The sequence below is a fragment of the Macrosteles quadrilineatus genome, unplaced genomic scaffold, assembly GCF_028750875.1.
Source record: "Macrosteles quadrilineatus isolate MER2022 unplaced genomic scaffold, UCM_ALF_1.0 Scaffold_1__1_contigs__length_201487025, whole genome shotgun sequence".
Classification (NCBI taxonomy): Eukaryota; Metazoa; Arthropoda; class Insecta; order Hemiptera; family Cicadellidae; genus Macrosteles; species Macrosteles quadrilineatus.
Genome location: NW_026542594.1, coordinates 7,610,174 through 7,634,404, shown reverse-complemented (window position 1 = coordinate 7,634,404; position 24,231 = coordinate 7,610,174). Strand labels below are relative to the sequence as shown.

Below are 24,231 nucleotides of genomic sequence, written 5' to 3'. Positions count from 1 at the left end.
CACGATTTGCATTTTTATAAATGAAATTCAATATTGCACAATCATTATTATTGTGCAATAACATTATTATTGTACATTTCAAATAATTTATCTTGGTTTAGTTGTACAAACGGCAACGTTTAAAATTATAGCTAACCCAAACTCAATTAATAACCATGCCAAACACTGGATTGCTATAAATAACGTTAATATTAAAGGAACCTTTAAAAGTATTACAGTATAAGTTACTGCTCATGATAGACAGATAGGCTACCGGTAGGTGCTGTACAGGAATTGATAGATAAGTAAAAAAAAAGTGTAAAATTATATTTAGAGATAATAAAAACACTCTTAAAAAAGAATGTAACGAGAACAATCTTTATTGGGTTTATCTTCAATTCATACACAAATTCAACAAGTCGCCATATTTAGGCCGACTCATTGGCCAATCACAGCCTTACTAAAGTTACCATGGTTACTTATCACTCAATCACAGTTTACTAAGCATTTATATCGTCATCATTCCCCAGCTGTTTTATCTGAAATTTGTTGTAACATAGCGCCTTTGTTTCCCCTTGTCTGTGATAGCGCACAGCAGACAGTGAAGTGTAAAACGGAGCAGACGATTGTTGGCGCAAGCGTCGTTTCATTTTCATCAAAGGAGCTGTGATGTTTCCAAAGGGAGGGAGAGGGGATCGTTATATCAAGAGAAAGACGCTGACAATTCGTTAAGCAGAGGTTACATACGCTATATAGATATTCTAGCATTAAAAATTCCTTAAATTGAGGTGACTTATAAAACTCTAATTTTATTTATATAGAAAGATAAGTTTTCCAGTCCTGTACAACACTGATTCACGGTCTTTTCCCGGTAACCAAAACTCAAGTAACTTGATACACACAGAATCTCCGGTTCCCGACCTGGATGATGGCTAGTTATTTAATTTAATTTACAGTTACATATTAGTACCCCGTGGTAAATCAAACCCGTTATGTAAGCCAAAGCCACACGGTTATTAATCTCACTTGGTTTTGGATTTGCTTACAAACGTGATCGGAAATGGTTACAAACGTGATTGGAAGTGGTTAGAGCCTAAACAGTATTCGTAAACAACATTTAAACGATGTTCCTAGTGCATTAACTTTTCATCTTGGTGAAGCAACTGAGAACAGGAGGCTACGTCGAAGGCTCCCTCAAGATCTATTCGAGGAATGATGCCTAAAGAAGATTAAATTATTCTCTAAATTAATTATGTTACAGGGTGACTCAGGTTTGGGCGAACCCACGATGTTAATTATAGTTCATTTCTTATTAATTTTGTTAACACTCTGTGTATAATGTCTACATTGAACCAGAAATAAATGATGCTGTAAAAAAAAAAAAAAAATGTAAACATACCAGTGACAGCTAGAAAAAGGAATCTTTATAAAAACAGCTGTTCGTAATTTCATATAATGACGTGTTCTCTTAACAGATTATTAGTATTTCATAAATGAAGTATGTAGTAAACATGGAGAAAAAACTAGAAAAATCACACAAAATTGGGTTTTTGATCGTCCGTTATTTTATTTCCAAAATAGTGAGGCCATATTTTAATGGCTATAAGGACACTCTCGCCAATCTTGTGAATACAATTAAACCATTAGAATCATAATCGGTACTCTAGTTTTCTTTAGAGTAGGCTGCGTAAAATGCCTTCTGGGCCGTGACAGACAGACGTAAATTGAGATGAGACATGTTTCAACTTCTTCAATGTATAAAACGTAAAAATAACCCAAAATATGTATAGTTCTGAGCAATGTACAGACAAAACTATAACTTTATTTATATAGATTAACTGGGTTTGAATTTTAAATATCTAAGAAAAATGTATAAAACTTCTTTTAGTTTTACAAATCGTACTGGGCGGGGGAATAATGTTTCTCATTTGTTGTGTACTTCATTTATGGTGGTGGGGGGCTGTTGCTCAATTGGGGGGGGGGGGTGCGTCATGAGTCTAGGGGGGGATGGGCACCCCTGTACTAAGATGGATGGAGGGATTGTAATGAGCCAGTATATACTATCGGAAGAAAGGAGTTTCTTTGAAGCATTGAAAGCAAGTTTATGTTTTTCCTCCCACCGCCATTTAACATTTTTGTCCAATAAGCGATGTAAAGGTTCTGCAACATTGGCTTTGTTGGGTAAAAAACAGTGATAGAAATTAAGTAAACCTAAAAATGCCTGCAGTTGTTCCTTGTTAGTCGGCTCAGGAGCATCTTGAATGGATTTGACTTTGTCCGGGTTAGGACAAATTCCGTCAGAGCTCACAACAAATCCCAAGAAGTCAACTGATGTAGATAACAAAGAACACTTTTCGCTTTGGAGTGTGATTCCTGCATCTCTAAAACGAGTGAATACTTGTCTTAATGTCGTAATCAATTCATGTATTGTTCCTGCTTTAACCAAAATATCATCAAAGTAAGGGATTACATTGTCCAAGCCCGAAAGCAAACCCTCAATAAAATGTTGAAATATAGATGGAGCTGAGCTAATACCGAATTGTAGTCTTTTTGGTTTAAAAGCACCCTTGTGTGTAATTAGTGTCTGAGCTAGTGCCGACTTCTCGTCAACAACCAGTTGTTGATAAGCTTGGGCTAAATCTAACTTAGCAAAATATTTCCCTTGGTTTAAGTTTGCTAAGAGCTGAGAGATTGGTGGAATAGGGTACAGATGATCTTGGATAGCTTTGTTTAACGTTGCCTTATAATAACCGCAAATTCGTATTTTACCATTGCTTTTTACGGAAACAACAATTGGTGTGGCCCAATCCGATACCTGAACAGGTTCTAACACTCCCTGATTAACTAACTTATTCAGCTCTTCGTCTACTTGGACCTGCAATGCATAAGGTAAAGGGCGCGCTCTTAAGTGAATTGGGTTATAATTCTGGTCAATTTTCAGTTTGATTGGAGGTCCTTTATAGCACCCTAAAGAATTTGAAAATACATCGGAAAATTCACTTTTCAGATGTTGAACATCCAGCTGAGCTTTACTAAGAACTTCAGATTCATTTTTCTTATTCTTATTACCTTTCATTCAAATTGTATGATAGTGTTATAAAATGGTAGATTAGTAATACTGTTAAGGTATTGTAAATAATTAAATTTGCAGGATTGCTTATTTAATTAAAGGCGTTTTTGGTTATATATTAGTGCTAAAGAGTAAACCAGCAAAATAATTTTAAAAATAAATAAATAGCGATGGATCAAAATTTGTTTCTTATACTACTAGGTATGCCAAATGAAAAGTAAAATTTTTAATTCACGACATTCTTTGGACAACTCTAATTTTCCTCATAGTTTTTGCTAATGAAACTACAAAACAAAAGGTAAAACAAAACTACACATTTTAAATTATTATATTTCATAATGAAAAAACATGTAATTTCCATTTACAATTGGAACTACACTACTGTACATACCGTCGCTACATTAAAAATATTAAAATTTGTTAAAAGTTATAAGTGTACAAAGTTTCATTTCTTACAAATGCACATAATAGGTTAAATACATACATACGGACATAAAGCACACGGGTTTATATACACCATCGAAACGAGACTTTATACAATCGCAGTTTATAATTTTATGTACATAATACTCTGTGTGAAGAATTAGGCACATCCCATACAGCTAGGCCCTTAAGCCCAATCTTAACGGCTTACATTATGTCTTCCACATCAGAGAACATAAATCACATATAGAGTTTACCACATCTGACGGAAGCTATACTGTATGCCGATAGCGAGGGATCTCCACACATGAAAGACAAAAGTGTAAAACTTCCTCACAATTCTGAGATCATCTTTGCTATCTTCAAAATCAGTTATAAATATTAAATAAATACTACTGATAGGGATGATCACAAATCACTATACAACTCCATATACAATATACACATCGTCACTATGTACAGTTTAAAGCTACATAATGAATTACAGATTCATCCTAACCTAACAGGTACCTCGTCAATGAGGTAAATGCGATGATGCTTTGGTCAAACCAAAACATAAAAATCAGCAGCCAAGCAGTCACAATAAGAAAACATTTGATAAAATTCACCTTTTGACTAGTATTTGAAATATATCTAAGAAACATTATTAAGGTGGAACATTTACCTATGCCTATGAGTAGCCTAATGGCACTGACATTGTACAACAATAAACATTACTTTTAACTGAACTTTTTACAAAAATAATTTTGTTAGATGTTCTTTTATTTTTAAAATCAAAGAATAATAACATAAAAGAAATCTTTAAACAAATACTCAATGCCATTGTAAAAAATAAACTTATTCATACACATCTTGGCTGCATGATTTTAATTGGCTATTTCATATTATTGCACTAAAACCTAAAACTTAATCTCAAAGAATAAAGCTTATGAAATTGCTGACTCCAAAATTTTAATCTCACAGGTTTCCACAGGGCAAAATGTTGAAAAATATCTAGTCTTGGAACTAGAGAATGGTGCACCAATCAAAATGTTATGAATCAGATCTTATTATTTTAGCAACGTGCTAAACAACAATAAAACTCCTTACAAAAATAGTGTCATTTGGGGCTTTCTCACATTTATAAAAGTACCAATTTAATTCACACGTTCAAAACAGTTAAATTGCTAAACCAAAATAGACATTAACAAATTTATCTTCAACTAATGTACAAAACCAAAAGTGAAAGAAATGGTCCCTCCTCTTTTCCATAAAAATAAACAATATTTTTAGTTTAACAATCATTTTGCCTTAGGCTAAATGGTTAATTATATTAACCATTCAATAAAAAACTGATTCAAAACAAAATTTGCTCATTTATTAAAAAAATAAAAACCACACAAAAACTCAAAATAAAAAACAGGTATTAAAAAGACACTGTTTTACATATCAAACTATTTCATTAGGTCAGTAGGCCTAAATACTAGGAATAAATCTAAATGCAATAACCTGAATATACTTTAGTCCAAAATTTCATCTTATTATAAATCCAGGAAAATCACTTTACATTCAAAAGTCAATTACATGGATAAAATCATCAAATAATTAAAAAATGTCCAAAAATGGTAAAAAGTTATATAAGAATACTGTTACAAAATATAGTCATAAAAGTGATAATAGATGTTAGTTAGGATGAAAATTAAATAATTGCTAACTCAAGATAAAATGTGAATTTTTTAAATTTAGTTCAGGATATCCAGATGTAAGGAACACAAATCAACACAACACTATCACATGGCACTGATCCCTAAGGAACTATTGAAACAAAATCAAGTCATTTTCCTAAGATAATTTACTCGTAGCACATTACATACTGGATTCAATTTTGCACTTGTAAATTTGTTGAGAGAAAAGAACCACGGAGCAATGCTAAAGTCAGAGAGGAACAACAATAAAACTTAACCAATTAATTAGTTTTGGATTACTTGTTCAGATTACATTTTTAACAGCCAACCAGGAGTATTGTGCAAAAAGTCACCAAAAACAATACTAAATCGATTCAGGTGCTAGATTTAAATAAAACATTTTTTTTAAATAGTATTGAAATCATATGTTATCGTGCCTCCCAAAAATTGAATTTGACTTGTATGGTACTATTTCACCACCAATAAGAAAAAATTTATAGTCTTCAAATCTCAGAATGATTGTATTTACTTTACCAATGATTACTTCTGATAAAAAATGACCAACCCTCTTTCCCCAGTACAGCCTATCACAAACAAAAACTTGACTAGCCTAAACTCTACGATATCAAGCATAAAAACTACAATTGTAAAACTGTTTACTTCACTAGCCTTGTTAAGTAGGATTGATCCCACAGTATTAAGCGTGTGGCTACTAGCGAGTGAGCTATCGCGACTGTGAGGATTCTTCCTTCTTGTGGTCCGGGTGTGAGTGTGGGATGGGGTGTGGAGCTAAGCTGTGATGAGGTGGAGGAGGCCGATGTGGCGATGGAGCCTTAGTACGCAAGTGAGGCGGAGGAGGAAACCCTGCAAACAACTTTGCTCTCTGTTCTTCTTCTTCCCGTATTGCAGCGGCCATGAGTGGATTGTATCGTAGATGGTCGTAACCTCTGTATAAATGATTATTGTATTAGTTGATTCTCGTAAGGAACACATTCGGAAACTTAAAACTAAAAGCAGGGATACATGTATAATGTGTAATATTTTAGGGGTGTGCGATGCATTGAAAATGAATAAAAATTCCGATTTGATTCTATGCATTGAATCACGATTCGATTCAGTGTTGATCAAAAAACAATTTGATTCATGAGGGAGTCAGTATCCATAAACGAAAAACGCCTGCAGAGAGTCAACGCAATACCCGCAATACAGGAGCGTGTTGATGTTGCGTTTCCTTTGCGAAGGCGTTCTTATTTATGTGTGTGCATGACGATGGTGGAATTGAAGAACCACCGAAACATGTAGCGAGTTACTTTTGACACTACATGAAAACATGTCAAGGATTGTCTGACAAGGTACGTTTTTTACCATAATTAGTCATAAAACGCAATCCTGGGGCTATAAAAATGAATTATAGTTCTTCTAATTTAATTAATTCTTTGCTTGTAAATATTGCTTTAATTGTTTTATAATTTTCATTTTGACATTGCAAATGATGAGAAGTTTTGTTAGGTGTAAGCAGTCGTGTGACATGTTTTGCTAATGTAATAGCCAAAGCAAGTCACTCTAAAATCATTCTAAAAATAACACAGGTCTGAAAAATTGTTACTTGATACATAACTAGTAATTGATGTTTTAGACTGATAAATTTGGTATTTTTTTGTCTGCTATGTATTCCTTGCAGTTTGTAGGTCTGATTCTATCCTCTCATTTTATCAATTTAAAACAATTGAAAGTTTCAGTATAAATCTTGCAAATGTTTTTATTTGTTTACACCAAAACATATCTTTATTTATAAAATCAATAACTTATTATAAAATAGGTAACATGCTTAACAATATGATTCTGCAAGTAAAAATTATGAAATAGGCAAGTAAAGCAGCTCACTGACATTTCCAGCAATACAGGTTCTTGTAATACAGTATATGATTGAAAATAAATATTTTTTCACTTAAAATTCATATATGTCTCATGTATGAATGTGGTAAATTTTAATTAGCCTATTGTTACTTCACTCCATTGACAAGTATGAATGGAAAAATAAAATGCTGTATTGCTTCGAATCAAGTTTGGAATTGAATCAATGCTTCGAATCGAAAATCTTTTGCTGCTTCGCACACCCCTAAAATGTAAGTAAAAATGAATTTAAATTAAATTCTGATTGAAACATTAATTATCTTTCATTAAAACCAAAAGTAACTAAATCGTTAACTTCAGTTTAAAAGGAAAGTAATGCTTAGGCCTACTCTTTTTTAATATAGTCTTAACAATTTAGATAAATAGCATCAAGAAATACTCGCAAATATTAAAGCTCAACCATTGTCTTTTAATTCCTTCCTACTAGTTTGGAATGTTGAATGGGATTTTCAAAAGTACAGAAGACTGCCCTTAACCGACCCTAATGGGAACGGACCTAGGTCGGATAGCTCAAAAGGTCGGTTAAATGGGTAATCCCTAAAAAGAGTCAATAAAAACTCTTATTTTAATAATTAAGATTTTAGTACTGTAATATTAATTGATGTTTCAAAATCCATCGTATTACAGTTCAGACCTCTTTGTCAAAATTAAAATACAAGCAACCATTTTGTTACAAGACACAGGATGTTTATTTATAGCCTCACACTGGAGGCTCGAGTCACAAAATCTATCTTGACCATGGAGTAGTTAACCCCCCTCCCCTGCCCACCCTACAAGTTGCATTGTATGTTTACTCTAGCGATAAGATAATTCTAGTTTATATTACAAAATTAGGAACTGAATTCAGAAACATACATTTTTTGGGAAAGATACAAAATAACTTATTCTTAGTCACATCCTGTAGAGATAAGTGTATGATTCCCATCGCCGAGTGTTTGAGCGGAAATATCGAAATTCCTAGAAAGCGGCGGTCAAACCAAACTGCTCTCAAAGCAAGGTCGGTTAAAACAAACTAATATTTTACAATCGAGGGCGGATAATCTGAGTATCGGTTATCGTGAGGTCGGTTAAGAGAGGTCTACTGTATTAGGATTATAAAACTAGTTTTACTTATAATGATTCAGTGTTGATTCACATAGTCACTATAGACATACCTGAAGGGATGATGGTCCCAGGGTGAGGGGGCGAAGTGTGAAGGGTGTGGCATGGTGCGGGGGGGTGGACGGGGCAAGTAGTGAGGCGGGGGTCGCCCCAGCAGCAACACCTCTTCCTCCTTGGGAACTACAGACGCTGGGTCTCGGATAGGTGACCTGTCTCGTACCTGCCACAAAAAAGAAAATTTACAGATAAGTTGTCTGGAGGTTTATTGCAAATGCTTTCTTATGTGTCAAAAATAGCAGTTTTTTAACTGACCGAGACAACCATTTTGCCTTATTCATATGCCACATTTCCTCACCTTATTATGTTGGTGGTGTTGTTGTTGCTGCTGCTGCTGCTGCTGTTGTTGTGCGGCCAGCAACCTCCTCTGCTTTTCTTCTCTCCTTTGCCTCTCCCTCTCTCTACTCCTCTCCCTCTCCTTTTCTCTCTCTCTTTCCCTCTCCCTCTCCCTCTCCCGTTCAGCTTCAGTCATCCCGGGCTCTGGTTTCAGACTCCAAGGTCCTACACTGGCACCCAACGCTGTGGGAGCTAGCGACGACGTTCTAGGCTGCAACCTAAAAACAGACATTTTGTCAGATGAGAGATGCCAATTTGTTGATATATTTTATTTGATATCAAGAATTTTTATACAAGCCCAGATGGAATGTTGCAAAAGCACGTGTAAATGAAAGATGAACTAAAACATGCGCTCCTAAAAGATTAACTAAGCTCTATAGACCCGAAATAAGGTTTATCACAATTTTGGATTTTATAAAGCATGGATTACAAGAAAAAGACACATAATTTTAAAGTTTCAGTAAACTTTTTAAATGACTTTTCCACCTAGAGTGGAAATGATGAATGGAAATGATCATTTGATTTTAAGTTAGGCCTTGCTTAATTGTATTACTTTGACACAGAGTATTAAACATTATTTTTTGGCTGTTAGTAACTTAAGAATGAAATAAAAGCATAGTCTAAAATATAATATGATTTGTTTTAAGACTAAAATATAACTTAGCATAAACTTGGATGACTATGCTTGATGAATTTTGTGGTAAGATAAACTAACCTGGACCAAGGATCGTAGAGAGGTGTTGGAGGAAATGTAGCCATTGATGGTACTGTTGGATTGGGAGGATACCTGCCAAACATGCTGGACCCTGCAATACAACACATTCATTATCAACACTTCTATTGGCACCAGGACCGGTTTAAGTAGTAAGCAAATTACACGGTCGCGAAGTAAAACCAAGTAAAAGGGCTTAAGCGCTTTCCAATGTTCAGTATTAAGGAAAGAGACTAGAGGCATTGAATTTATATAAATTTTATTTATTCAGTTCTTAAGGTTAAACATTTATTTACATCGCCAAATAAGACTGAAGGAGTAAGGATATATTTTAAATCGTATAGCGTAAGGTTGAGGCTGTAGCTAACCATCACTATTTAATTGATTTTTATTTTAAAACATGTTAGCAATTATTGTTAACTTATTATTTACTTTTTTGTTTACCTTTTCTTTCTTTTGATGTTGTACTTTTTGTCCATGCAATACATCTTCTAAAATGTTAATTATATTATTTTATTAGTCATTGTAAAACACCTCTAACCACAAGGTGCAAGACCTGTAAGCACACTCCCACTACTTGATTTTTTATTGTTCAAAAATAACAATATCCACAAATAATAACAACTGGTCCTTCGGCATACCTCCATCATCTACTTGGACTTGTCCGGGAGACGTTTGTACGTTTGGGATGTTCTTAAGCTTTTTTATTTACTCTAATTCTTTCTTGTATCCAGAGATAATCGTTACTAATATCAGTATCGTATTTAGGGTACTTGCAGTCCTAGAACCAGAGCAACCTTGCGATTGTGGCGAAATCATGAACATCTCCCGCAATCATGGGAAATCTTGATCGTTGCCCACAATCATGGTAAAAAATAAATTTAGAAAATTAAAGATCAATTTTTGTTTTCGAAAAGAAAAGAAAAAGAAGAACAAATGTTTTGGAACAAATCGCTGCGGCCCCAGTGAATTTACCATCTCTAGTGCCCGGGAGCACCTGGATGTTGTTCGCTTACAATACAAAAATGTCTAGAACCGGACCTGATTGGCACTCAACCACCTCAAACAATTCAAAGTATTGTTCTCTGGTAGGATTATGTTTTTTAACTGTTGATTTTGAGTGTTATTGTACAGGATAGTGCATGAGGTTCACTGACAATGTGTTTTTATCCTCTGTAATGTAATCCACTGAAAACAGGGTCCCACCCCACTCTAATTTGAAAATGAAATTCAAAGGTTTATTCACAGCTTTTCACAGTCATATTTGAGTATAATGTGATGTTGTTGAGGATCTACATTGTTAGATCAGGTACAAGCGAAATTGTGGCGGCATCAGAGCGTGTTGTAGCAGACCTCATAGCAGATTAGGGACATCACAAGAATGTTTCTGATGTTTCCGATGTTGCCACATGTCAACAGACTCCAGCGAGTTAAGTTGCTAAAATCTAAAGAAGAGTACTCAAGTACCAAGTAATAAAATTGAGCAGATGCAAGCTTTTGATCTCGCAATCGCAGAAAGCGTCTACAAAGTTTGCATGATCTAAAATTCTCAATGTCGCCGCAATTGCGCAAGACGATAATGATGTCTCCACATCCATAGATGTTCAAGATTTTGCCACAGGAGACAAAAGGATTTTAAATTCACAATTAATTTTTAGGACTTTTCTACGTAACCATTAAGCTCATAATAACGCTTCAATATGCTAAACTATTTGTTTTTTAAGCGCTACAAAATGGTTTGGAAAGAGATTGTAAACTTTTGTGTTTTTAGGGTCCAAAATAGGAAAACCCAAATTTAACCCCGGCCATAAACCCCTGTTCCTATAGTCCGATCATGCTGGTTCGCCAGCTTGTTCGAATAAATGTAAGTTTACACGTTTATATCAAATAACATCAAAATCGGATTATTTGTCCTCGAGTCATCGTGCTAACGGACATATATATATACACAGTAGAGAGAGCAGCCCTCAATTTCTTCATTGTCAAACTGATAGATAACTGGCTATGATTATTTGTGACTCACCAATCCCAGCAAACGGAGAGGCAGCAGGATGTGCTGAGCTTTCAAACGGGTGTGGAGGTCGATGCGGGGCAGCAAATGGGGGCAGTTCGTGGGGCCGCGGGGGGAACAGATGTGTGGGAGGCCTCAGTAGCTCTGACTTGGTGGGGACACCACCACCACCTACTACTCCTACCCCCGCCTTCACCTCTGCTGCCTGCTTCTGTTGGTGGTGATAAATCTCCCATGCAATACGCACGTGCATTGCGTTCCATTTACCCGTCTTCTGCAACAAAAGAAGACAATTTTGAGTTTTATGAACATCCAAAAAACATCCCAGCTTTAGTTGCTGTTAAAAATGTATTTCAATCAAAAAATTGTTGTAAAGGAAAAAGTTATACAGGTAGTTTGTAACTATTTAACACATAAAATTGATTATTTAATAATCCGACATATTCTATACTGCATTCCATAGCCTTGATTGTTGTTGATGAAACAAACAATGAATGTGTCATTTTTATATTGAGCATTTCTAACTAACAAACTATAATGGAATAAATTTTGCCAGCAATCAATAGAACATTTCATCACTAGAGCATAAAGTGCCACTTTTCAACCCAAGATCAAGTTTTACAATCGAGGCAAAGCCAAAGGTTGGAAAACAATTGAGGGTTGAAATTAAAGTTAGAAAAGACAAATTGTTCCATGTAAAGATAACCGCTAAAAACAATTTTTAACTTGTTTACCATTTAGCTGATGCAAATAAGCAGGTATTTTAGTAAGTGATTCAATAATTTCTACTATTACGATAGAGTTAGTAGTATTTATATCATCGATACGTTGAACTGTTAACAAGAATGCAACACTACAACTGATTAAAACAAGTGAAAAATACTTTTGATGTTTTGATACATACGATTGCTTATAAAATAAAAGTTTTAGTTTACAACAGCTGACTTTTACTCCTTAGGGAGTAAATGAGCTACTTTAGACCCGCAACCCAGGTATTAAAAACTCATTGCTGCAGTGTATGACAAAAAAATAATTTATGTTTGTGCGTGTTTGTTATAACAGGTGTGTAGACCTATATGAAATCATAATTTTTCATCTTTACGATTTAATTTATATAACCTAATGGCTTTTTTAGATAAAGATATTTATCTAATATTTTGTAAGAACAATTACAGGGTTGTCAGCAGAATCTATAAAATAAATTCACACATTTTTCCCGGCTAAAAAGTACAAAATTCCCATCATCTGATATAGGCTACTTATAAGAAAATCCCAATCAAAGTTGTAAAAACAAATTAAAATAACAGATATTGGTGAATAGTTTTAAAAAACCACATATGTTTATTAGCCCTTAGGCCCACTAACTCTATTCACTCGACAAACATTGCAAATTAAGTTTTAAATTTAAAATGAACATTAATGAGTTTAATATTTTGCAGAATAAACTGAGCTACTACTACTACTGAGCTAGGCCTACTGAAGCAGTTTCGAACTGCCAAACGTTACGATTTTCGCGTTATATTTGCCAATAATAGTTACTTATGTTATGATTAACTGTAAACCGGTAAAAACCAATAATTATTACAATTAAAATTATGGATTTTCCAAAATTAACATAAATGTGGTACTTTGAAACAAAATTCGGGGCCTAAGGTTTTTCTTAGGCCTACTGAAGCAATTTTTAACGTTACTTTTTTGCATTATATTTGCCAATAGTTACTTAACTGCAAACTGGTAAAAAACCAATAATTATTACAATTAAAATTATGCATTTTCCAAAATTAGCTAAACTAAAACATCGATTCAATCCAATCCACTGTCGAGTGTCGATTGGGAATCGTATTGTCATTACTTAAATCGTTGTGTCGTCTGTCTACAGCACAGTTCCACCATTGCTTGCTGCACGAACACACAACATGAACGCAGGTCGCAGACATTAAGGTCAAGGTTAAGTCGTTACCGGCAATGGCGGTAATAGTTGCGCATTGAACTAGAGCTACAATCGAAGGTAGCACTGAATGCGAGAATTGAGAGACGTTGGCCGCCATATGTACTATAGTCCTCGCCACCCTAACTTGAGGCAGCCCAAGGCCTCACTAGATATAACGGCGTGCGGCCTTGGGCTGCCTCAAGTAAGGGTGGCGAGGACTATAGGGGTAGGGGAAAATAGTACTTTGGAACTAGGAGATTGTGGGATTGTCAATAGCCAATGAGCTGATTGATTCCTCTAGTGGTACCAACATAACAACGTCTCTTTACAGCGTCTCGATTTTCTAGCAGATAAGCCATGCCAGTGCTACCTCCATTTGGATGTTGTTAGTCTACGACGCAAGAGCGGTTCCCTGATTCCCTTAATTTATCAGACTTGGATACGATAAATAACTGAGAGCACACGATAATTTTGAGCCGGCATGAACTATGTCAGTTCCAGTTGTCTGATTTAGAATTTTAACATGGATGATACGAACAACAAAAAATTGACCATGTCAACTTCCTTAAAAATATGAGTTTTTATATGGAATCAGTATCGAGAATGGTGAGCAATATTTCAGAACTGGTATAGAATTGAAAAATTCTGTTATCGGCCTACCCCTATTTATAATACAATAATTAATATTCGACTAGGACTTAATTCAAGCCATGACCAAGTTTGGTTTTGTTCCAGCTATGCGTAGATCGACACTGCTGCTACACGCTACACGTTTTTATTATAGAGCTGGCGGCGAGTCGGCGTATTCTGTCGTAACTCTTATCCAAATCTTCCGTAAATATACATTCACTATTAAAATGTTCTGATAAACTGGCTCAAAATTGTTATAGCTATAAAATTCTTCGAAAATAAACGTACATAATGATATTTATTTAAATTCACGGAAAACCCCTGAACAATACCATTTTTACGCATATTTCCCAGTTTTTTCAGGGTGGTTAGTTCCCGGTTTTCCCGGAATTCCCATTCGCTGACAACCCTGAATTAAACAGTTTTAAACAGTTGACTGTTTTTAATTATTTTCAATGGTAATAAGAAGTGCTAGCAAAATCTTTACTTATTCAAACTGAAAATTTTGTCCTACCTTAAAATAGAAGAATCATAATTTATTCGATAACATTAAAAATTTACAAACATATATAACATATCTAGTAACAGATCATAAATGTTGACACCTTTTGCCTTATAACCATGTCATACTGTCGGGCATTGTGTATCAAGTATGGTTATCATACTATGGACAATCCTGTATTTCAAATAAACAGATGCCTAAAATGTAAATTAAAAGCTAAAAATAGTTATTACCGAAGCAAAATTGATTGACATCTTGTGAGAATGATGAGGGAATGAAGTCCTTAGGTTCTAAAACAAAGAAAACTAGTCAACACACATACCTAGCTAACAGAAAACATAATCAAATAATAAATATAACTTTTCATCATAAAAATAAAGATGCAAAGTAACAACTATTTGTGTTGAGTTGTTAATTGACTATTATTAAAGTAAAAATTATGAAATGTTATGATTAATGAGAAATTAAAGTTCATTTTTAATATGGTTAAAAAGCACAGATAAACCCAATGGCTTACTGAAAAATAGTGTCGCAGCTAGTTTTCGTGAGGGAGGTGGGCAGGGGGGGTTAGTTTACCCTGGGTGGAAAGTTTTGGGGGAGGCAAAATTGAGGTTGCTATTTAATTTGTTTTAGCCTTACTGTAAAAAAGATTGCTTTTGCATACTAAAGTGGTCAAGCCAAAGTACACTTACGAAAATATTTATATGAACACGTGAGTTTAAGAATAGGAGCGGCAGACATGACTCCTCTAAAAAGTCAAAGTGTTTCTTTTATATACAGGTGTGTGTAGAGAGTGGAGTGCCGCCACGCGCCATACTACCCCTGATCCCCTCTTTGTTCCTTGTTGACACCTATTTTTGTATAACACATATTTTATTGGTATATGTCGGTTTCTATTTATTGGTTGTCATGAAATAATTTTGCGCGATCGTGGGTAACGACGAGTTTTGGTGTCACAATGATGTTCAAGATTTTGCCACAATCAGAAGAGGGGATGATTATGTGTTGGCGCTGGCGGGAATATTCAGGATTTTGTCGCGATCACGAGATAGAAGTGACCAGTGCCGGACTTATAACTAGGCCACGGCCTAAGGCCGCAAGCGGAACGGGTCTGCAGTGTTTTGTACAAAAACAACTTTTTTAAACAACTAATTGTTTTCTAAAGTTAATGATTTGTCACGCTTGCGAGTACGGATAATAATGTCCTCGTGATGGCAGGAAATAGTGACGATTTACCCGTGATTACGGGTGACGATAATCATGACCTGTGATAGCGAGAGATGTCAAGATTCAGCACAATTGGGGGTTACGATAAGGATGTCCACATAATAGAGGTAGATGTTCACAATTTCTCCACAATCACAGGCAATTCTTTTTCTCCTGAGCCTGGCTGGATTATTAGACAAGACAATCAGAGACTCAGGAATTATCAGCAAGTATAATTTCAATTAAACATTTAAGAGGGTCAAAAATTTAGTTTTCTGACACAATCAAGATGTTTGCTGCTAAAAAATCATGAAAAATAAAAAGGAATTAACTTTTTAATCTTATTGAGGAACTTTATCTATCAAGAGCTAGCTGTATGTTCACTGTAATTTAATAACCAAATGCTAAAGAATTTGTTTTATTTGTTCTCATACAAATTGTACTTACAGGTTTAAGTGTTTCATATGGTAGTAATATACAGTAACAATTTCAAAACAATTTTTAATAATGTTATAGAAAAAAGGATAATGAAAACTTTGGGCCATTTTCTTAATAAAGTTTGTGTGCCTCGTGTTAAGACTGGCTGTAAAATGCCATTGGGGCTTAGAAAAAAAATCCACAGTTGCGTGGTGAAAGGGCGACAAATTTAAGACTTGCCCCCCTTATAAAAATGCGTAGCTGCTGCCCTGCTGAAGAAGACAAGATATTTTGAAATTTCTCCTCAAGATTTTACGACTCGTATATATTTAAGGGTTTAATGCAACTGTGATAAAAGGAAAGGGAAGACAGTCAGAGTCTTACATGACTTTTTTTTTATTGGTATAATCCATTGACCCTCCTTATGAAAAAATAAATAGAGTCTAACCCTGCATCAAAGAGTTTTTCTCCGGGCGCATTTGTCTTTATAAAAAAATATGTGATATCGTCAGCAGGCAGCTTTAGGAGTAATAGAGTTCCTTTCCTCACGTGCATCTTTCTAGGAACCCATTGAAGATTTTTTGAACTCACACCTCCCCCGCAAAACCCCCATCAATCAATTGAAGCCCGAAAAGTCGCGTAGCACAGAGCCCAGCCCCGTGAGTCACCGACGGTGTTGTTTATTTTGTTTGCTATATATTTTTATACATGTGTAAAGTAAGAGTTTTTGTTCATTTCATGTACAACTTTATTTATTATATGTGGTTTTTGTACTGTATAAAAAAAGTTTGTTTAATATTTCAACATCAAGAAAAAAAACTCTGTATGTCACAATCGTGTTGTTTTGGTTTACTATGAATTTTTATTTTATAAATATGTAAATGTAAAGTAAGGGTTTTTATTGAGTTTGTGTACAATTTTATTAATTATACATGGTTTTAATATGTTTTTATATTAATATATGAATAAAGAACATTGTTCTTTAAAATCCTATTGTGTTTCAAAATGAAAGACACCAATGAAGGGTTAATATCAAATATTATATCACATTAATAACAAAGTGAAGAATGGGATACTTAAAGGATTTTAAAATGCTCAATAATCAAAATTACAATAGCCTCAATAGTCTTTCAGGTGTAGAATTCCAGATATTAGTTTTTATTTTATTAGAGCAAATGAGACTTGACTAAGCACTATCACATAAAGAAATACTGATAAGACGCTTTATCAGTTGTAACAGTATTGTATTGGGTACAGAACAAACGCTCATTGCACATTGGAAGATGCTAAATACAAAACTGAAGCAGGCCTACCTCCATCAAATAAATCTCTTAAAATTTGTGAGCCAACGGGTTTATCAGATGTAAACTTAAATAGCATGCAAAACAAAATATACGAACAAAATATAAACATAAACATACCACTGGTTTGGGTTTGGTGTTGTCAGTCAGTTGCTGTGAAACAAACAAACAGTGGGTGAGAGAAGCAACAAACAAAACAAACACTCAACTCAAGTAAACATGTTAACTAAGCATGATCGGATGAGAGAAACATGCAAACATGAGTGAGTGAAGATGATTAGAGGTTTGTGGTAAGGATAAAACACACTTAGTCTAATAAACTATGAGAGATTTTTGCTGTTTGAAACTGAGTGAAGATTGCTTCCATTGATTTAGGAGTAACAGCTCAGTCGAAAAGATTTTATTGTTTTTATTGATTATATTGATTTTATTGTTGTTTACGGGGCTAAAAAATACTAACTTAGTCAGTCAAGTGCATCTTTCTAGGAACCCATTGAAGATATTTTTTATTTTTTTTTTACCATCTCCCGTGGTTGTTGAGACATTATTGCCGTCTTCGACGATTCCCACAACATTCTCATTATCTCCCGCAGACCTTGTAGAAGTCATCATTATTTGTTCACTAACCTAGGATCTAAAATGTTGTCTAGCTGAAAAATTGTAGTATGGTAAAATCTGTCTTATATAATTGTATTTGGTTAACTTTAGGCGGGTAGAGTTTGTTGACGGTTTGTGTAACGGAAGTAATGTTATTATCTAACCTTGACTTGTTGTTACAAAGTATCAAACCAGCAGCCAATGGATTAGAACGCAAGCACTGTTTCACTCAGCTACCCAGTCAGTTAGTGAAGTAGGCCTACATTAGAAATTATATGAATTTTCCTACAGTTACCTAACAATGTACATGTTCTCTCACTGATTTGGGAAAGCAAAGTGGCCAATTCGCTCATCAGTGAGACAATGTTAACATTGCCTCACCCTAATTACTTTGTCTCACAACAGATTTGCAACAAGAAGGCACATTTATTTACCAATTTATTTGTTTTATGGTAACTGTAGGAAAAATATTACGTGCAACTCGACTCGAGTGCAAAGTGCAATCGCCTCACTCAAGAAACCACTCCTCACTCGCCTACGGCTCTAGAGTAAGGATTTCTCTCGAGTGAGACAATTGCTCACTTTGCTCACTAGTTGCACAAATAACTATTAATTGGCTTTATACATTTTGAATACCATTATGCAAGTATCTATTTACTTATGAACTGATATTCAAGATTGAACAAAGCAAGTAAAATCCTAAAATTGGGCAAATTGCATTATTTCAGTTTACTGCTACATTTCTACTAATTAACTACTACTTTTCTACTTTTCTATTTAATTACTTTAATTATTGCGGTTTTATGAATGAAGCTGTGTTTTTAAAAAGTATCCATTTGTTTGTCTGCTAACTTCTGATGGTTCAAACAATTTTAGTTTTGACAAAGGGCTTATCCTGAGGTATTCAAATGGGAGGTAATGGTGCTGTAGTTACTGATGAGTTATTAGCTGGACAGATTAAGAGGTATAAAAGATTAAGAATAACAAACTATAAGTGGTTACAAAAGCAAAATAAGCCAATAATTTTCAAATGCTATTGATTGAAATAGTGCTGATAGCTTATCAACTTGTTTCAGCAGTATTTCTGAAAAAATATTTATTTACTTTTTCAACGATGTGAAGAATTAGTTCTAGTGGATAAGGGCAATGGACACTTGAGTATTTTTACTACAGGTGTAATTCAAGTTCAGTCGTAAGAAGTTACAACTACGAAATACCACGTTGATGTATTGTATCAAAACTTTATCTTATCACACACTTTCTGAAGAATTCACAAGAATAGTTTGTGTATAATTATTTAGTTTGAAAAATAGGAAGATGTTGAATCCATCCCTTATCTTAAGATCAAATAGGCAACCTCTTGTGCTAGATTCACTTAATAAGTCACTAATCTAGTCATTGAGATGTTGACATATTGTCTCTTCACTTGAGATTATTTGCTTTTGAGAAAACAGGTCAAATACAAGTCACACAAATTGAAGGAAAATTTCAAGATTAGGAAAGTTTAAGTTAAATAAAATTATAGGCCTAATTGAGGATGGAACCTTTTGAGTGTTGTGACCGATTGTTTTTTGTAAATAAACATCAACTTGTATCACCTTTTTTCAGTGTTTATAAACATTGTAAATTATTTGTCTAAATGTAAATTGATTGTATTTCTACTGAATTACAAAAGCAGGGTGTCTAGTTTATTTCCATTTTAAAATTCAAGACTAATTCAAGGCTTTTCAAGACTAGTTTTTTCTACATTTAGTGATGAGCCCATACAAAAATGTATCAATTCTCAATACCGGTACCTGAAAAATTGATTCCTAATTCTTGATACCGATACTATTTTTTATAGTTTTACAAATTTTTTTAAATAATTTGGATATATTACACCAACCCCTGTCCTTTATGTCATAAAGTATTTTTAAGATAGTGATTTAAGAGGTAGAGGTAAGACCAACCATCCAACCCACCAGAACCTCTACTTCTACCATGCTGTTAGAGGTAGAAGTTAAGAGTTAGATTTTCAAGTAGGCCTAAAGAGAAAATTAATGCAGCAATGAAACATTCTAACTAGCCAATTTGGGTTTAAAACCTTCTTAACACATTAAATAACTACCATATCAAATGTAAACGAAGATCTAATAATAAAAAGATAATTTTATTATAACTAAAGGTCTGCCAGCCTGATATTTTCATTGAAGAGATAATACCGTGATCATCTGCGGTTGTGGATAGAGACATCATTGTCGACTTCCGGGAACACTGCGAAATCCGCAATATCTTCAAGGTCACGGAAACGTCAACATAGTTTTGCATGGCAAATTCATTAAAGATTTCCAGCCATGTAGATATTATCATCGTCTTCCGATATTGCGACAAGATTCTTATCATCTCCAGCGGTCGTGTAGACATTATTGTTGTCTTCCGCAGTCGTGAAAAAATTCTAATTATCTCTCGCAAATGTGTAGACACTATCATAGACTCCCGCCATCACGAAACCGTTATCGTCATCTTTCATGATCGCAGAAAAATCTTCACCATCTCCCGCGGTTGTTGAGACATTATTGCCGTCTTCCACGATTGCAACAACTTTTTGATTATCTCTCACGGACCTTGTAGACGTCATCATTAACTTCCGCATCTTTATCTTCCACAATCGCAACAACATTCTGACTATCCCCCACAGCCATGTAGACATAAACAATGACTGCTGCGGTCACTGAAACGTCAACATAGTCTTGTGCAATCGGGCAAATTCATAAAAAAAATTCTTGCCATATAGACATTATCATCGTCTTCAAAATCCGTATCATCTCCCTCAATGGTGTAGACACCATCTTAGTCATATTAGACATATTAGTCGTCTTTGCAATCGTGATCGGGGCAAGTTCACTAACATTTCTCAGCCATGTAATTCTGTTCATCTCCCATGGCCATATTATCGATTACCATTACAGATATTATCGACTGACTCCTGCTTAAACTAAAACGTGATTTTCGCCTAGCACGATCGCAGCAAAATCATGAACATATCCCACGGCTGTCTTAACACCATCATCATCTCCCGCATCCACGAAAAAGTGATCCATAAGTGACGAATATTTGGTCCATAAGATTCCCCACTGTGAGAACAAAATAAAGAAGAAATCCTGACTTTTCAAGACCATTTTAAAATTTAATATAAATTCCCAACTTTCCCGTTTTTCCTGACTACTAGACACCCTGCAAAAAATTAATTTAAAAAAAGTTTAAAATTCTGAAAATGTAACTTTTGAGTATTCTAGAGGAAAAGTTAGAATGTTTGTCGGAAATATTGTACTGTTACTAGATTTTTTATTCTTTTTCCTTTATTTGATGTATTGTGTAGATTATGCATACAAGTAAATCAAACTATACAAAAACATCAAAGAATAAAATAAAATTTTAGTTTAAAAAAGGTAAGTGTAAACAAAGGGTTTTAAGAAACCCCAAAATCTTCTAAAGTTGGTTCTAAGTTCTAGGTTTAACTAGTCTCTAATTGATTTTAGAAAATGGCTATGATTGATAAACTAGCAATGAAACTGAAACGGTAAAACACACAAAAGCAAGTATAGAGAACAAAGAGTATTTATTACCTTTGGTGTGAAGGTAGGCAAGTGGTTTGGAGGAGCAAATGGGGTTGCAGCTCCTATAGAGGGATGGAGAAGGCCGGGGGAAAACCCAGGATAACTGCTCAGACCTAGACCTTGGCGGTAGAAGGGGGAGTCCACTCCTCCCAGCTTTGGGATGTCCTTGAACTGGAAATAACAAATTATTCAGAACATGACTAAGAGTTAATGTACAAAAAAATGCTTTCCTTCCGGCATCTAGAAAAAATTAATGGGAAATAAGAGCGGATACAAATCCCTTTTTGTTGCTAATTTATTTTACAAAAGTATGTTTTATTAGGCATTTTAACTCTAATAGCATCAAACCTTTTATTTATGAAAACAACTTCTAGTAACAAACTGTTTTCTTTCCTAACCATCAATTATTTAAATAGTCAGTCATTTACTGGATACCAACTTTGGATATAACCAGTGAATGACCGACCGTTTTGGTAATTTGGATTTGGATCACACTTAGTTTCATACTTCCTAGGAAACACAAAATCTAACCAGAAATCATGAGGATACACTACAACCATAATTTGACTGTGGATTATAAGTTATAGTAATTTAATTTACTAGATGATAAGTGGTCATTCACGAGAATCTATATTTTATCAATCCTGAAATGGTAATTTGTATTGTTTACAGGCTGTCCAGCTTTGACGAGAGAATCTCGAATGACATTGTAAAGATCATGATTTAGCAGGACCCAGGAAAGAATGGTACCGTAACCAAAAAGGTTAATTCATTTAGGGCTTTGTCACTCTTGTTTGATTAATTTATAGAATTTGCTTTCAAAGATCCAGTGCAGTGATGATTAAATTATTATTCTATTCTTTATACTGTGCAGCTTACAATGGGAGGGGCGAAGAGCGTGGAGGGAGGAGGGGGCAGCAGTGGTGTTGTGTGTTGGTGTACGTGAGTGTGTTGGTGTTGGTGATGATGCATCTCAGTCCTCAGGTATGGTGGAGGTACCAGTGGTCTGTCTTGAGAGGCCAAGAATCTTGTGTCCAACTCTCTCCTCAGAAGATCTGCTTGGTCTGAAACACCAAGGTTAGTAAATAAGATAACTCATAAGTGGTGTATATTAGTTACTTGAAAATGAAATTTGTGACTTATTGTCATTGACCTTCTGTCGTAAATAAATACCTGCAGTACCGTTGTTGTTTTTTAGTACAAGTTAATAATACCATTAAAATTATAGGACAAGTTCTAGAAACTACAAGTTAATTATTGTGCGCCTTAGAGAGTGTAAGTAATGCACTGTAAAATGTATATAATAAACTATATTACTCTCTCTTATTTGTTTCTGTTTTCTAATGTTGACAAAATGATGTACTGTAAATATTCTATCTGATAATATGTAAATAAATAATTGTAATAATAGACAAAATTAAACAAACTATGTTAATACTGTTATCAAAGTAAAATCTGTGAATGGTCCTTTAAAAAGAAATAGGCCTAGGGACTTTTCAGTGACTTCCAACAACAACCACTAGGAAACACAATGACCAGTAGTCATCCCCCCCCCCCCCCATAAACATACCTTCTATAATCTTCAACATGTTAAAACTTTCAAAAACATAGGGCCTAGTTGGATTGTTTGGATGATATAATTTTGAATGAAGGTGATTGCAATTTTAGATCAATCAGAGTTGTTTTTACAACTGGTAGCTTAATAAATTGTCAATAATTCATGTTATTTTGTTTTGCTTAAAGTTGTAAACGGCTCTCTAGATGTACCTGTTTAAACAGCAAACTAATTCCAGGTTCCTGACACCTACTAACACCTGAACACACGTTTCAACACTGTGACAACACATGTTTCCGTTTACGCTGCTAAGTCAACATGTTGTGTGCTCTGCTTTGCCCATCTGACTACACACAGCTAAGGCAACAACCAGATTTACTTGATGTTTACTTGGCAATCAAACAACAATAAAGTTACTAAACTATAAACTTTTCATGTGAATGGTGGTTTTAATTAACTTAACTTCAAAGTACTTCAAAGTAAAGACTCAAAAGACTAACTTAACAATGAAATTTATAAGTTTGTAGCCTTCTTAAATGTTCTTTGACTTTTTACCAACTCATTGAAGTCAAGATAAGTACAGAAAAAATACAACTCAAGACAAATTAAATTTAAATTCGAACTAAAATGTAAAATAATAATAAAGAGTGTATTGGGAACAACAAAAGTATATCTCTATAATTTGTAAACCTAAACCCCACTATGTTTGTTCCATTCTATTCAAAAAACTAATTAGTGATTAGAGTTAAATTCAAGCTAAAATTGGAATGTTGACAAATTTGTTAATTGAAGACCGAAATACCTTGTATAGTGAAATTAATAATCATATAATGGAAGAATTTCTCCAATACAAAAACTGAGGCCTGACATTTTTTCTATAAAGGTAGACTTGCAGCTCTTAATGGACTCTGAACCTCTAGCACACAGAATTTAATCAGGACCTCGCAAAATGCCACCAGGACATCAGATACATCAAGACATATTGGGTCTCAATCCCAGGGCTTTAATCCAATCCAGCATTTTGCGATTCTTCTAAGCCAATCCCAAAATTACCCCAAAATTAATTTAGTTGTTATTGGTTGTTAGCTTGTGGGTTTGTTGTTGTTGTTGTTGTTTCAAATTTATTTATTTTTATTAGTATACCTTTTGTTATTTTGTCGGTTGTTATTAAGCTGGTAGGTTTGTTATTGTTATTGTTGTTTTCATTACATCGTTATCATATTGTTAAAT

The 24,231-nt window shown here is 34.4% G+C and overlaps 1 protein-coding gene across 10 annotated transcripts in view; it reads right to left on the bottom strand.

Moving 5' to 3' along the window:
- Nucleotides 1-3,375: 3,375 nt before the first annotated feature.
- Nucleotides 3,376-24,231, bottom strand: part of LOC128989846 (uncharacterized) — a 232,733-nt gene continuing 211,877 nt past the window's right edge. For 6 of the 10 annotated variants that reach the window (XM_054411928.1, XM_054411946.1, XM_054411936.1 and 3 more), the window contains 9 exons: nt 22,326-22,510; nt 21,456-21,617; nt 17,374-17,406; nt 14,563-14,619; nt 11,280-11,541; nt 9,260-9,350; nt 8,507-8,762; nt 8,205-8,371; nt 3,376-6,083 (listed from right to left, as the gene is read on the bottom strand). In XM_054411928.1, the coding sequence (XP_054267903.1) occupies nt 5,861-6,083; nt 8,205-8,371; nt 8,507-8,762; nt 9,260-9,350; nt 11,280-11,541; nt 14,563-14,619; nt 17,374-17,406; nt 21,456-21,617; nt 22,326-22,510 (1,436 nt within the window). In that variant the 3' untranslated portion in view covers nt 3,376-5,860. The remainder of the gene's footprint in view (nt 6,084-8,204; nt 8,372-8,506; nt 8,763-9,259; nt 9,351-11,279; nt 11,542-14,562; nt 14,620-17,373; nt 17,407-21,455; nt 21,618-22,325; nt 22,511-24,231) is intronic. The other 4 variants (XM_054411972.1, XM_054411989.1, XM_054411955.1 and 1 more) reach the window with 3 other exon arrangements.